Raw genomic sequence first — 14,349 nt, forward strand, 5'->3', positions numbered from 1 at the left:
AAAAGCACAAGTGGCTTCGTGTTTTTCATTGGAGAAACAGCTTTCACATGGATGTCAAAGAAGCAACCAATTGTCACTCTTTCTACTTGTGAAGCGGAGTATGTGGCAGCTACTTCATGTGTTTGTCATGCTATTTGGTTACGAAACTTGCTAAAGGAGTTGAACCTACCACAAGAGGAGCCAACGAAGATCTTTGTAGATAACAAGTCGGCAATAGCATTGGCGAAGAATCCAGTCTTCCATGATCGGAGTAAGCACATCGATACTCGTTATCACTACATTAGAGAATGTGTTACCAAGATGGACGTGCAGTTAGAGTATGTGAAGACAAATGATCAAGTAGCTGATATCTTCACCAAGCCACTCAAGCGGGAAGATTTTATCAGGATGAGGAGCTTAGTCGAAGTAACCAAACCAAGTTTAAGAGAGGGTGTTGAAAAGTAAACTTGATTTGGGTCATATTATTGGACTAACAACTCACTAATCATGTTTAGCCCAACCTAAATTCTAGAAAGTGTCTAGAAAAATCTCCACCTCCATAAGATAAAAAAAATCTAGATATTTTGGTAGAATTATCTAGATAATTAGGATAAGATTATCTAGATATTTTAGTAGAATTTTCTAGATTTTGGATTAAAATATGTAAGATATTTTGTACTTTGGAGGCTATAAATACCTCCACTCTCTTCTCATTTTGTATCACCAAGAAATAATCAAGTTTGTAACAAACATTCAAGTAATAATAAGAGTCCTCTTCTAAGTTATAAAATCTTTCTTCTTCACAAAGCTTCTTTCTCTTCAAACACTTAAACACTTTCTCCATCTTTATAAAGTTTTTCATTCCAACACTATTTTTAAGGTATGGAGCTTAGTTTTGTACATAACCTTCATGATGAGCTTAGTAATGTAAATAAAGTTAGGATTAAATCTATATTGTAGATATGGATTCTGTATAATGTGTATGTGTAGTTGATTTGTTTAATTGATATTGTGAGATTTATATATGTATTGAAAGTTAGATTTTTATTTTTATTTATGTGCCACACCTGGACGTTGTACAATGTGTAAATGAAATTGATTTGTTTTAGTATTGAGTTTATAGATGTGAGCACGAGGAGGCAAAACCAGCAGACGAGTGTTTGTCAGAGGTACTCGGAATCAAAAACTCAGAGCATTTCTTTCTCGGTACTCAGGATTTCGAGTTTAGGAAAAAGCTTCAGCAGGTTTGTGTTTATGAGCTGGCTCTTTTGTTTGTTTCAGAGAGTAGATTATCTATGAGGAGTTTTTGAATAATAGGATGGGCAAATCTCCAAAATAACACATTTCTAAGTTTATATCAAAAAAATAGTTCTCAAAAACTAAAATGACCAAAATAGCACATTTCTAAGTTTATCCTTTGAAAATTTTAATTTTTTTATTTTTCAAAATTTGAAATCTTATTCCCAAAACCTCATTTCTCAACTCTAAACCCTAAACTCTAAACTCTAAACCCTAAACCATAAACCCTAAACCCAAAACCCTAAACCCTAAACCCTAAACCCTAAAATCTAAACCCTAAACCCTAAACTCTAAACCCTAAACCCTAAACCCTAAATCCTAAACTCCACCCTTTAACTCTAAACCCTAAGTTTGTGACTTTTGATAAAACATTAAGTGCTATTTTTGTGACTTTTGACCTTGAATGCTAGTTTGGGAACAAAAACTTGATTTAATGCTATTTTTGTCTTTTTCTCTAATAGGATCCCTTTTTATAATTAAATTCAGGAGTCTATCGTTCCACTATTGTGTGGTCTTAATAACAGTCTGCAGATCGATCAACCTTCTGATTTCCAACGCGAGACAGCCAAAGACTCTGAAAGAAAGCGGTTACCAATGTGGAGAAAAGGATGTTGGAGAAACAGACTGCAAGAATCTTAGCTTCTAATAGAGGAGAAGGAACAGTTGAAGACGAACAATGGGAAACGCCCCGAGTTGTCAGTACAAGAAATGGACTCGGTGTGAAGGATAAGCCTCAATTCAAACGAAATAGAGCAAAGGTAACCAATTAAACACACTCACTTTAACAATATTATCGATTAGTAAAAGTTAAAGTCTTAATTTCACTGTGTTGTGTGTTAAGTCTCTTAAGAGTGAACTCACATTGTTGTCTCGAAACTCTTCAGGGTCCAAACCCACTGTCATGCATGAAGAAAAAGAAGGTGAACGATACCAAGAGGCCTCAATCTAAATCCAAAGCTGAACATAAAGCTGGTGGACAAGAGGTTAGATAAGAGATTTAGCAGCTTTTACACTAAGCTGTTCCAATGGTTAATAATTCGTTTTCTTTGTAGGAAAAGAACGGTGAAAGCGGTTTAAAGAAGAGGACAAGAAAACGATCAAAGAAAGGAAAATCTGGTCAGGAGATAACCGAATGAAAACAGTTGTTTCTAGTGACATCTACCAAAACACTCACCAAAAACGTGGTGCTGTTTTCTTTGGTACTGCACACCGTTTTTAATCAAGACAGACCAGCAAGAAGATAATCACTGACAGACCAAGAAGCTAAAACATTTATGTTTTTATTTAAGAAATAAATTGCCACAAAAATATGGAAATAATAGGATTGTTCTATCTCTGAAACAGAGTACAACAAAGCAACTAGAAGTTTTTTTATCTTCTTAAATATAAAAATCAACAGAAGTCACTGAGAGAACCAAATCTTAAATAATGATGAAGTTATAGATGGCACATACGTTTGTTTCATCGAATTTACTTGAGGATTTGGCTACCATAATCATCGTTAAACTTGTCATACAGATGTGCATGCAGATGAGCCGATGGTCGAGTGTTGCTCAGAGCTCGGTCAATGTCTTCTGGTAGTATAGGTCCCACTTTTGGCAACTCTGCAACACAAGAAAAACTAAAAAAGTCAAATGTTTTATTCTTAAAAACTAATGCTAATGATTTGATTCTTTTCACAAGAGACTTTACCATCTTCAGGCACAATCTCTTCTGTGTCTTCCAGTGAAGCCAATGTACGTCTCAACGGTTGCATCGCAGCTTCCTTGCAAAGTATCCTAATGTCCGAACCAGAGTAACCCTCTGATTTCTCAACCAGAACATCATGAGGTAATGGCTCATCACCAGGCTGTGACGGCAAGAGCATCTCAAACATTCCTCTTCTTGCTTCCGGATCAGGTAATGGTACAAGAATCTAAAGATTTCACTTGCTTAAGGTCCAAAACAAAAAGGAAGAAACATATAATATTAAACCAATTTTTCATTTAATAAGAAAAAGAACAAAAGGATACTCTCTTCTCTAGACGCCTGAGCATAGCTGCATCAAGCTCCCAGGGGAGATTTGTTGCAGCTAATACAAATACAAGCTCATTCGTTTTCTGTAACCCATCCATCTACAAGTTTCAAACCCAAAAAAAAAAAAAAACATCAGATTTGTTACTAATGATATGTGATCTTGAGCATTTTGTACCTGAATGAGAAGCTCAGTTTTGAGGCGCCTACTTGCTTCATGTTCACTACGTCCTTCACCACCACGCTGACTTATAATCGCATCTATTTCATCAAGAAAAATAGTCGCAGGAGCATGATGCCTAGCTAGATCGAACAGCACTCTAATCAACTTCTCAGAATCACCTGAAAAAATACAATCCAAAAAAAAGCTTTACAAACTGAACAAAGAGTGCAATGTTTTTTTAATGGTTGAGAGTAAAATAAAAGTGTAAAGACGAGTTCACCTCTCCATTTGCTAACAACAGATGAAGCTGAGATGTTGAAGAAGGTTGTGTTGCACTCTGTAGCAACGGCCTTTGCAAGCATAGTCTGCAGAACACAAACAAAGACTTGTTACGCAAGAAATAGGAATATTACACGTTGGAGATGGAATCATTCCACACCTTTCCGGTACCAGGTGGGCCAAAAAGAAGAATCCCTTTCCATGGAGATAGTAAACCATTAAAGTACCTGCAAAAAAAATCACAAGTTATTTGACATTTTGGCTTTATATGGTTTTAGACAGCAAAGAAGGGACATACGAGGGGTATTTGATAGGCATGACCACAGCTTCTTTGAGCAACCTTTTGGCGTTCTCTAAACCCTTGATGCTTTCCCACTTCACATTTGGGTTCCCACGGATGATATCTCTGTAAACAAGCATTCCCACAAACCATGAAACACACACACACAAATTCATCACAAGACGCTAGAAGTGCACAAGATGGCTTGCCTGCTTAGACTCTCAGCGAGAGTACGAGTTTCTGCAGATTCAAAAGGTGGAAACATTGACTTCTTCCTGCAGAAAGAAACATTAAAGTGCTTATGCTAACCATTCCTTAGATCCCAATGCCATAAGTAGAAAAGCAAAAAGGAAATAAAGATCTTACGGCTTCGGCTTCGGCTTCTCGCGGATCCCATTGGCTAAGCTAGTGTTAACCTCCTGCAAAATCATCACAAAGTCCAAAACTTTTTGAGTCATCTTAGGACAAAAGAACACAACAGAGAGTACTTCTCTAAGGTTTAAAGAAAAGGCTAAAAAAAAGGTCACCTGAGCTGGATTGGTGGCGACTTGAGAAGCATCTTCTTCCTTGTTGCTGGATGATCCATCATCTTCTGGCTTTGATTCTTGGGGCTCTTCAGGCAGCTTCTTCCTCCCAAACTTGGCATCATAAAACGTTTTAAACTCCTAATAAATACATACATTTTTTTTCTTGAAAAAAATCGATTAATCCTCAAAGCTCACGCCTTTGACTGTAGTAGAGAAATCGAAACGGGATCCTTGTTCACTCACTCACTAGGCTACTACAACCAGATTACATCTAAATTTTAAAAATTTCCTCGGTTTCTCCGGTGATTTAACAAAAAAAACAGTTTTTGTTTAAAAGTCTAAAGCGACATTGAAGAGTTTGACTTCGATTTACTACAAATATTCAGTGATCATTTATGTCCTTGTCCTAAACGTAAGGAATGCGAGTTAAGGTAAGAGAGAGAGGGAACAGAGTCGTCGGGGCTTACCAGGAAGCTCCAGCGAGTGAGAGAAGGCTCATCGGTCGTCATCGTTGATGGATCTCAAAAGCTCAGGAGGAAAAGAAGAAGAAACTAAGAGAGAAGAGAAGAGAGGACAAGCAAATATCTCTCTCGCTCTATGTTCTTGTCCGATCGATGTGGAGAGTTGAACAAACCCATTACATCAGCAAACAAGCAAGCACGTGATTCACAGTTGGACACTACTTAAATTATATTATATTATTCAACATATATAAATCTGTAAATTATTATTATAGAATAAATAAATAATTAAATTTGCCAAATTATTAGAGATTCTTTTCTTTTTTTTTCACCGTGGTTTTTAACACCCACACAAAATATTAAGTTGTCCTTTAAAAAATAAACATGAATCTGACCGAAGTAGGGCACACTTATTAGGACGTGCTTGCTGGTGCCTAGTAGTGGTTGCCTCTTTCTTTCTCCTTTCGTTTTTGATGTCAAAGCCATTTACCATATCCAGGGGCGAAGGTAGACCATTTAATTCATGGGCGCACCTTTTGGTAATAAAAATAAAAAGTGCATATAAAAGGGGATCTAACGTGGGAGAGTATGAGTGCACAACGTAACTCGCATATCAGGGGCTGACCATACCATGATACCAAACAAAGATACCAATACGGATACGATGAAATCAACAACGTAATAAAATCCAGATATTATATAATCTCAATGTCCTGATAATAACAGCAGAAGTGTCCGGCTTCGATACCAGAAGTTGTCCCAAAAAAAAAAGTGTTTGGGCTTTCAGATTTAGGATTTGAAGCCTGATTAAATGCTTCTCGACCCACAAAATAATGTCTAATTAGGCTTGTGTATAAAACAAATTTTCATGTTATTTTAAGAAAATAAGAAAGTTAATTTTGCTGAAAAAAAAAGAAAGATAATCTGAAAAGTCAACTAAAAAAACAGTCATAAGTGTTTTCAGTGAATGTCTTAGATGAAACTATACAAGCAAATGATTCTGGTCTTCATTGTCTGGTCCACTCTTCTTTTCATTTGGTCTGCAGTTGTTCGAGTTTGATATGTCTCCTAGCATTCTTCTCCCTCCAAATATATTAGATAGTTGTCTGAAACAACATTTTAGCTAGCACAGAGTGTAGTCTATGATGAATTCCTGTCAAGTACTGAACTGTCCAGCTCCAATCTGAATTGATACTCTGACCAAGGATCCTATTCGCTAGAGCTTCCCATACAGTGTAAGAGTACGGACACGCAAAAAACAAATGATCTCTAGTTTCACGTCTTTGGACTACACCCCCATTGTCTCATCCTGTCTATTGTTGATTATCGGTCCTTCATAGCCATCCAAGTGATAAAACCATATCTTTGTACTCCCTGTGCAAACCACACTACTCGACTCCATTGCTCGCGGTCTTTCTTCTTCTTAATCTGGTTCCAAGTTGTAGATGAAGAGATATTGTCTCGAAAGTCATCCTCTCCACGTTTCCAGAGCATAATGTCACAACCCAAACTTGTATGAGGTGGGTTCATTGAGATAACGTCTGTGTACAAAGCCTGGAACCGACGACTTCGAGCTCCCCAGATTCTCCAACCATCCTGATTCGCAGCTTCACTTACCTTAGCTTGTCTAGTCATACCTAGATAAGTGGTATCCACGGCACCGGTGATAAAATTTTGGATATTAACACTCATTGTTTATCATTTTGTTAATAAACCAAAAAATAGAAAAATAATCAAAAGAGATAACAGTATCAGAAAACAACATTTATTTTTCTATTTTGCTTCTCTTGTCATATAAACTGTTAACATATTATTTAGTAAAAATAAAACTAAAATTTATATAAAAACAGCTTAACCATTGGATAGAGAAAATGGAAGTTGTTTCTCAAAGAGACCAAGTCTATAATCACCAAGCTTAGTTTCGTAACAATGTGACTTGTATTGAGACCAAGTGAGCTCCTTATAAAGCCGATCCTCTTGCTTTGGGACAAGGCATGACATTGGTGCAATCTTCTCGGTCAACGGAGGACCTGCGAAGTAGATCATCGATAACCTGGATCTCTTTGTATTCGTCAGCACTCTGTGTTTTACACTCTTGAATCTCCCGTTAGTCATCACCTGCAATTGTCATTAATAACCACCAAACAAAATTGAAATGTGTGATTTTTTTGAAAATCAACAATACGGTGTTATTCAAAAGTTGAGGAAAATAAAACAGAAAGTTAGTTTCCCTCCGTGATTCAATTCATATAATTTGTCACGTGAAGAAGGTATATGGTATACGCTTACATAGTTTTGCATACATCATATGTAAGTCTAAGTCCAAAACATGTAGGTTATACATGTATATAAGAAATGTCTTTTTATATACAAAAATTGTCAACGGAGAATCCTAAAACAAATTATCCAATCTTAAATCTACACCACTTTTCAATTTAAATTGTTTTTAAAAATAGTATTGTCCTCTTAAAGTTAATAACTAGATTTTGACATGCGCGTCCGCGCGGATGTATTTTTTTAAAACAGATGCTTTTTGTTTTTTATGTCACTATTTAGGGTTGGGCAAAAAACTCGAATTCGAAGAATCGAACCGATCCCAATCCGAATAAGTAGTACCAAATCCGAACCGAAATTGATTAAATATCCGAATTATTCAAAATTTTGGTATTTGAATAACTGAAACCTAATCCGATCCAGACCGAAGTATTTTTGGTATCCAAAATAGATTTATATACTTATATATATTAATTATTTTTAGATTTAATATATATAAAAACATCCAGAATATATATGATACTTTTAAGTTCGTTTAAATACTTGAAAATATATACAAATAATCAAACGTAAATATCTAAAATAGTTAAAATATACTCAAAACTCCAAAAATACTTAAATAATTATTAATTATCTATCCAAATATTTAAACCAAACCAATTTTAATTGGTTATCCATATCCGAACCGAAATTTCAAAGATCTGAACTGAACACGAAATCCCAAACAGACCCAAAAACGAACCAGAACGCCCACCCCTAATCACTATTATGTATTATATATGTGTCATCATAGGTTACAAAAATATGTGTTATCATATAATTAATCGTATTTTATATGTACCATCAAATAAGTTTTCTATAATTAATAATATTTTATACGTACAATCATATAAATAATCACATATATGATATTTTTATATTTCAATGTGAAATATAAAATTCATAATTTAAGTTGGTGTTTGAAATTGAGCTTTGTATTGTATTTTTCTTATATATATTGAAAACATTTTTATAATGGTTACTGGAAAATATGTTAGTAAAAATCAAATTTTGAATATATGTATATTTTTGAATGATTTTTGATATAAATCAATTTTAAATTATATTTCGATTTGAATATGTATATCAAATAACATAAACCATTACTTTTTAATATAATGTAATGAACTTCCAATTTTTTTACTAGAATAAACTCATTACTTTTTTTTCTAACTTAATACTATTCATGTTTCCAGACAACTCTATTTTTTTAATTGTTATATATGTTGTCAAACAAAAGCTTAAAGTACTTCTATTTTAATAAGATAGATTTAAATATAAAATTTTAACCCTAAACCAAAAATGGTGGATTTTCTTGCTTTTTATAAACTAGCATATCTTTTAGTTTAGATATTTTCTTAATAAAGTATATATATGTCTATATGTTGAAAGATTTGTATAGACCTTGGATAAAAAATCAGATTTTTAACAAAACTCTCAATATGTGAAATTCTCGAAGTTGTAAAATTTTGATGATAAAATAAATCAAAAGAGAATATTTAGCACTAAACAAACAAAAAATTGCAACAGAAAGTATACCTGAAGAGTATCTCCGACAATAATGAAGAAAGAGGAGTGATCAGGTGGGACAGCGACCCAACTCCCATCTTTCAAACAAATCTGTAAACCCTCAGTGTCGTTTGATCTGAGCACCGATATTAACTGTGGATCCGTGTGCTCACCGAACCCAATCTCTTCCTTGGCCGGAGTCTCTTGCTTCTCCGGGTAATGGTTCATCCTCAGACACGAATCACTCTCTTTCACCTTCACCAGTTTGCTCAGCTTCTCCTTTGGCTCTATACTTAGCTCTTCTTCTACCATCTCCAGAACCTTGCAAGCCATTCTCTTCATCTCATCCATGTACTCTTCCACCGCCTCTCTGTTTCAACTCAGATTACATTTTAACGTTAGAAGACTAATGAGTCAAGAAACAGAGGAGCTCTGTTTTTCCCCTGTTAAAGAACATGACAACTCTGTATCAAACTCGGGTTTGGTTTTACCTGAAAATTGCATGGGTTTGCTGGAAAACGGCGGTGGTTTTGGTAGACGAGAGATGATGATTAGTGTTGAGGAGAATATACTCTAACCAGCCCATGTCACTACTGCGTCCGATCCGTTTACTACCGTATCCGAATGGGTCGGGTGGACCCGCTTTTTCTTTGAGAGACAGAGGCAGAGCAAAGAACTTGTTGGCCTCTTCCTCCAACTGGGTTAAAAGATCGGGTCGCACTCGGTGGTTGACCACTTTGAAGAACCCCAAGTCCTCGCAAGCCTTCACGATTTGGGTTTTGGCATCTGGGCCGGTTAAGTCTATAACCGGGACTGGGACCGGACTTGGTTTGCATTTTGGGTTAACATAGACTTCGCTATTAAAAGTGACTGGCTGTAACAAAACTACCATGGTATGATTTTTTTAAGTCTTTATAAGAAAACTTATCTAAAGAATAAAAGATTTGAAGTGATGAACTTTGAAAGAGAGAGAGTCCTTCCTTGGTGAAAAGGTTGTTTGCTTAGCTTTATTTATAGTTGCCTGCTGTATGTAGCGCCGAGGTTTTTCTGTACTTTATTCTTAAAATGCTGGTTTTGTTTATTTAATTATTTTTCAATTTGGTTAATACAATTTTTTCCTCTTTGGTGCCGATTTTATTCCAAAATATAATCAGTATATCTTTTAATCTTCATTCAAAAAAATTTGGCCACCAGTTTCATTATTAAAAAATCAATGGTTTGTTGAAGTGAATGAATTCTGGTTAAAGTGAATGGTACCTATAAGGTGAATGTATTTTTGAGAATAGGTTAAAAATCAAATAAATCAAAATCAGAAACATTAATTAAAGACTATATGGCTGTAACTACTAAACTAATATGGAATTAATGGAATATAATTCATTCAATTCATTGGTAATGAAATAGTTTTCTTTATATTTTATCTAATTATTTTTTGGAATTTGTGTAATTGCCATTTCATTCCATTCATAATAAACGGTAAATTTTTTATGTAGAATTAATGGAATCATTACGCATCATTTCATTCTAAAATATTGTAATCCAATTGCATCCTATAAACATTTTTCTTATTTCAACCTACATAATGGGCTATATGCAAATATATCTAACACTCAAAGTCAAACCTAAAACTAACTCATATTTTTTGGGTATTTTTTTTTGCCCTATTCATCCCACAAGTTCATATTATTCACGAAAATGCCATTAACTTTTTTTTCCGAAAATGACATTTTTTACTCTCTCAACCTCTTCATCTTCAACTATTTACAAGTTTGTCATTGCCATCAGTACACCAACCATCATGAACAACCAATTTAAAGTTCTTAATGCAGCTAAATCGATTTACACTTCTTCTTTCTCAATTCTTATGAACTAAAAACATCTTTTTCACTTTCTCTCAATATTCATCCAAAAAACCCAAGATTTTGATTCAATTTTTTTTTATGGTTCATAGAACCATTAAAGCTTACGATTCTTGGTGGGTCACTTTTATTTAAGATTTTGGGTGGTTGAAGAAGACTTATGTGTGCTAAATAAGTGATCTCATTGGTTGAAACTATGAAATCAATTTTTTTTCCAGATCTGTTCGCCCAGACAACTTTCGGGTAAGTCTTTTGGCTGTAGACGACTTACATGGAAGTCTTTTGGTCAATGCAGAGGTTAATTTTGCAATTAACTTTTAAATGTGTTTTTAGAAACGACTTACATGGAAGTCGTCCATCTTTGTTTGTTAAAAAAAAAATTCGAGACAACTTCCATGTAAGTCGTCTAGGGTAAAGGAGTTAGTTTTGCATTTGACCGGATTGTGTCAAAAATTTGACTTTTCCTGGACGACTTACACAACTTACACGAAAGTCGTCCATGATTTTATTCCGAGATTCTAGTCAAACCTTGCTTATCTTGGACGACTTCCGTATAAGTCGTCGGACGGACGACTTTCGTGTAAGTCATCTAGAAAAAAATAAATTTTTGTTTTACTTTTCAATTGCAAAACTAACCTGAAACGACTTACATGGAAGTCATCTAGGTATAAACAAAATATAATTTTTTTAATTTTCTACTGGACGACTTATCGTCCAGGATAAGTCAAATTTCTCACACAATCTGGTCAAATGCAAAACTAACCTGTTTACCCTAGACGACTTACATGGAAGTCGTCTCGAGATTTTTTTTAACAAACAAAGACGGACGACTTCCATATAAGTCGTCTAGGTTAAAATCCAGTTGCATAACTAACCTAAATGGATGACTTCCTAGAAGTCTACCAAACGACCTCCGTGGATGTCGTTTGCGTCAATGTTTAATAAACTTTCATTTTTTCTAAGACTATAAAAACATTTAACATTTTCTTATTAATTCATGTATATTAGTCGATATTTGAGCTCCTGAATGAAATTCATAACTTAATTGGTTTTAATTATTACCAACATTCATATTTATTAATGTTTCCAGAAGACTTCTAGGTTAAAATTCAGTTGCATAACTAATCTAGATGGATGACTTCCTAGAAGTCTACCAAACGACTTCTACGAAAGTTTTTGTAAATTTGTTAAGTAATTTTAAGATATGTTTATTTAATTTTCAAAAGTGTTAAGTAACTTCGAGAATAACAAGTAACATGGTTTAATTTGTCTTCTTAGATCATAAGATACACTTTTTAATTTTCATGAAATTTGAAATTTCAATTTTCACTTAAAATTTTGAGATTCCCGCTCAAATTTTAATTTTCCGCTTATATTTCAATTTCCCACTTTAAATTTAAGTCTTCCGAGAAGACTTCCCAGAAGACTTCTAATGAAAGTGTTCTATCTTTGAACTTATGTAATGTTTTATCTTTTGTGCATTTGGCTAAGTTTTCTTGAGAATTCTTCTCCCTTAGTTGTAATAAATTTGATTATTTTTTTGTGTTATTGCTTTTTGCTATTGAAGTTGTATCAATAACTTCAATTATATCAAGTAATTTTGGCAAGATAATATTGTGTTACCAAAGTTTTTCATTAATATCTCTTCAAATTTACAAAAAAAAATCACAACTAAAGGAGCACACATGCAAATCACAAAACAGATCACAAACAAAATTATTATAGATCATTCCTCTACAAAGACAAGCTTGGACTCCACTTGATATGGAAGAAGACTCCGTCAGAAGACTTCCAGAAAGACTTCTGTCAGAAAGACTTCCGAGAAGACTTACAGATCTGAAAAACCTGCATATCCAAATCTAGATCTGAAAAACCTTTATATCAAAAAACGTTAAAATGACTTAAAACAGAGAAAAAGAGTGAAAGATTAAATATGTATACTTTTATAGAACATACAACGTACATATCCAAGTGGAAGATGAGAACAATCAGATTAAAAACCTACAACAAAAAGATAGACTAGTGAGAAAGACATGAAACGAAAATGAATAATTCAAATAAAGTTTGGTATTTTCAAGTCAAAGAGATTAGAGTGGGTTTGGAGAATTTTTGTTTTGGAAAAAGATAAGAACTTTATGCAACAGGAGGTTACCAAATGAAGAAAAATCAAACATATAAACTTACCAAAACGCTCAGATCTGTTATGAAAGGGAGACATGGGAGAAGACTCCGTCAGAAGACTTCCAAAAAGTCTTCCAGAAGTCTTCTAGCCTATTATATTTTAGATGACTTTCGAGAAGACTTCCCAGAAGTCTTCTAGATCTTAAAAACCTGCATATCCAAATCCAGATCTAAAAAACCTGCATATCCAAAAACATTCAAATGGCTTAAAAACAGAGAAAATGAGTGGAAGATTAGATAGATCTACCTTTATAGAACACACAAAAATACATATCTAAAATTAATAGATCTACCTTTAAATGAGTAGAAGATGAGAACCACGTGATGAAAAACCTGCAAAAACAAGATAAATTAGTGAGAAAGACATGAACAAAAACAATAAATTGATAAGTTTGGTGTTTTATAAGTTCAAAGAGATTAGAGAGAGGTTGAAGAGTTTTAGAATGATGAACATTACATTTTTGTTGCAGCCATTTGAAAGGATGAGAGAGAATGTGTAAATTTTACTTTATATAGAGAGACAAAAAATCCAATTAGGTTAAATATTTTCGATTCAGAAGACTTTCAAGTAAGTTGATATACCATGGATTTGACCCACTTTTACCCATAGTTTATAAGTGTTTTAACTACTAATTATTATATTATAGAGTCTATTTAGCATATTTATAGAATCAAGAGTGATTAGGAGGAACGTGGTGATTTTGGAGCATCTTGGAGATATTTGGAGTAAGCACCCGAGATGACCATCGAGGTCGACCATCGGTCGACATTGAAGAGGAATAATCGATCGATGTTCACATCTTGACATCGATCGACAGCAAAGTGCACAGAAAGCCCGTTTGGTCTCAGCCGACTTAGAGCCCAAGTCTTCACCAATTTACAAGATTACCCTGACGAGTTTTGACTTAATTATATAAGTTTTGCCAACATGTTAGAGGCAAAGTGTGCTTTCTTTTTTTACTGATTTTACAGCAAAGGTTTTCTAGGATTTTTAGTAGATTGGAGAGAAGATCCAAAGAGATTTGTGATTGGAACTCCATTGATATCTATCTATTTATATATGCAGTTCTTATACATTATTATTGTTATGAATTGTTTGTTCATGTCTGAGTAGTTCTCTTGTTAGATTTTAGGGTTTAAATAGGTTATGAGGGATTAGACCCAACTATAGATTGCTAAGTTGTGATATTCATCATTAGGATTGTCATTAATGCTTGTTTCTAGATTAGCTACGTAGAACTTTCCCTAGGAGTTGTAGACATAAGCGATAGCTTGTATCTCACACTAAATCCATCCTAACTGAGCTAAGAATGCTAGAATTGGCGAGAACTGATCAAGGAAGCTTAGTGAGCATATTCAATATGCACATTAACGCTTGACCAAGAGCGTCGATCGATATTCCTATCGAATAATCGGTCGACGTTTCAACAAGTGTATCGATCGATATTCCTATAGAATAATCGATCGACACTGGTCAACAGACAAA

The 14,349-nt window shown here is 34.2% G+C and overlaps 3 protein-coding genes across 6 annotated transcripts in view; 1 reads left to right on the forward strand and 2 right to left on the reverse strand.

Moving 5' to 3' along the window:
* LOC106337300 (rRNA-processing protein UTP23 homolog) overlaps positions 1-2,501 on the forward strand; it is a 5,937-nt gene extending 3,436 nt beyond the window's left edge. Inside the window, 5 exon segments of the mRNA XM_013776391.1 lie at positions 1,103-1,223; positions 1,765-1,873; positions 1,876-2,036; positions 2,163-2,261; positions 2,331-2,501. Coding sequence (XP_013631845.1) covers positions 1,103-1,223; positions 1,765-1,873; positions 1,876-2,036; positions 2,163-2,261; positions 2,331-2,414 — 574 coding nt within the window. The 3' untranslated portion in view covers positions 2,415-2,501.
* An 87-nt stretch (positions 2,502-2,588) lies between these two features.
* Positions 2,589-5,182, reverse strand: LOC106337299 (katanin p60 ATPase-containing subunit A-like 2). 4 transcript variants are annotated; one of them, XM_013776387.1, is made up of 11 exons: positions 5,008-5,182; positions 4,541-4,678; positions 4,380-4,432; positions 4,223-4,288; positions 4,032-4,139; positions 3,894-3,960; positions 3,735-3,819; positions 3,470-3,633; positions 3,291-3,392; positions 2,971-3,193; positions 2,589-2,882 (listed from the first exon to the last, which is right to left on the reverse strand). In XM_013776387.1, exons 1-11 carry the CDS (start codon positions 5,047-5,049, stop codon positions 2,749-2,751), a joined length of 1,182 nt encoding a protein of 393 aa, XP_013631841.1. In that variant the 5' UTR covers positions 5,050-5,182; the 3' UTR covers positions 2,589-2,748. The 4 variants fall into 4 exon arrangements, with proteins under 4 accessions (XP_013631841.1, XP_013631843.1, XP_013631842.1 ...); XM_013776389.1 differs by having other exon boundaries at positions 4,541-4,651; positions 5,008-5,181; XM_013776388.1 differs by having other exon boundaries at positions 4,386-4,432; positions 5,008-5,181.
* Positions 5,183-6,852: 1,670 nt separating this feature from the next.
* Positions 6,853-9,715, reverse strand: LOC106338045 (gibberellin 2-beta-dioxygenase 3-like). Its single transcript, XM_013777109.1, has 3 exons — positions 9,315-9,715; positions 8,854-9,193; positions 6,853-7,119 (listed from the first exon to the last, which is right to left on the reverse strand). The coding sequence occupies exons 1-3, from the start codon at positions 9,713-9,715 to the stop codon at positions 6,853-6,855; spliced, it is 1,008 nt and encodes a 335-aa protein (XP_013632563.1).
* Positions 9,716-14,349: the final 4,634 nt, after the last annotated feature.

Source organism: Brassica oleracea, chromosome C4 (genome assembly GCF_000695525.1).
Source record: "Brassica oleracea var. oleracea cultivar TO1000 chromosome C4, BOL, whole genome shotgun sequence".
Classification (NCBI taxonomy): Eukaryota; Viridiplantae; Streptophyta; class Magnoliopsida; order Brassicales; family Brassicaceae; genus Brassica; species Brassica oleracea.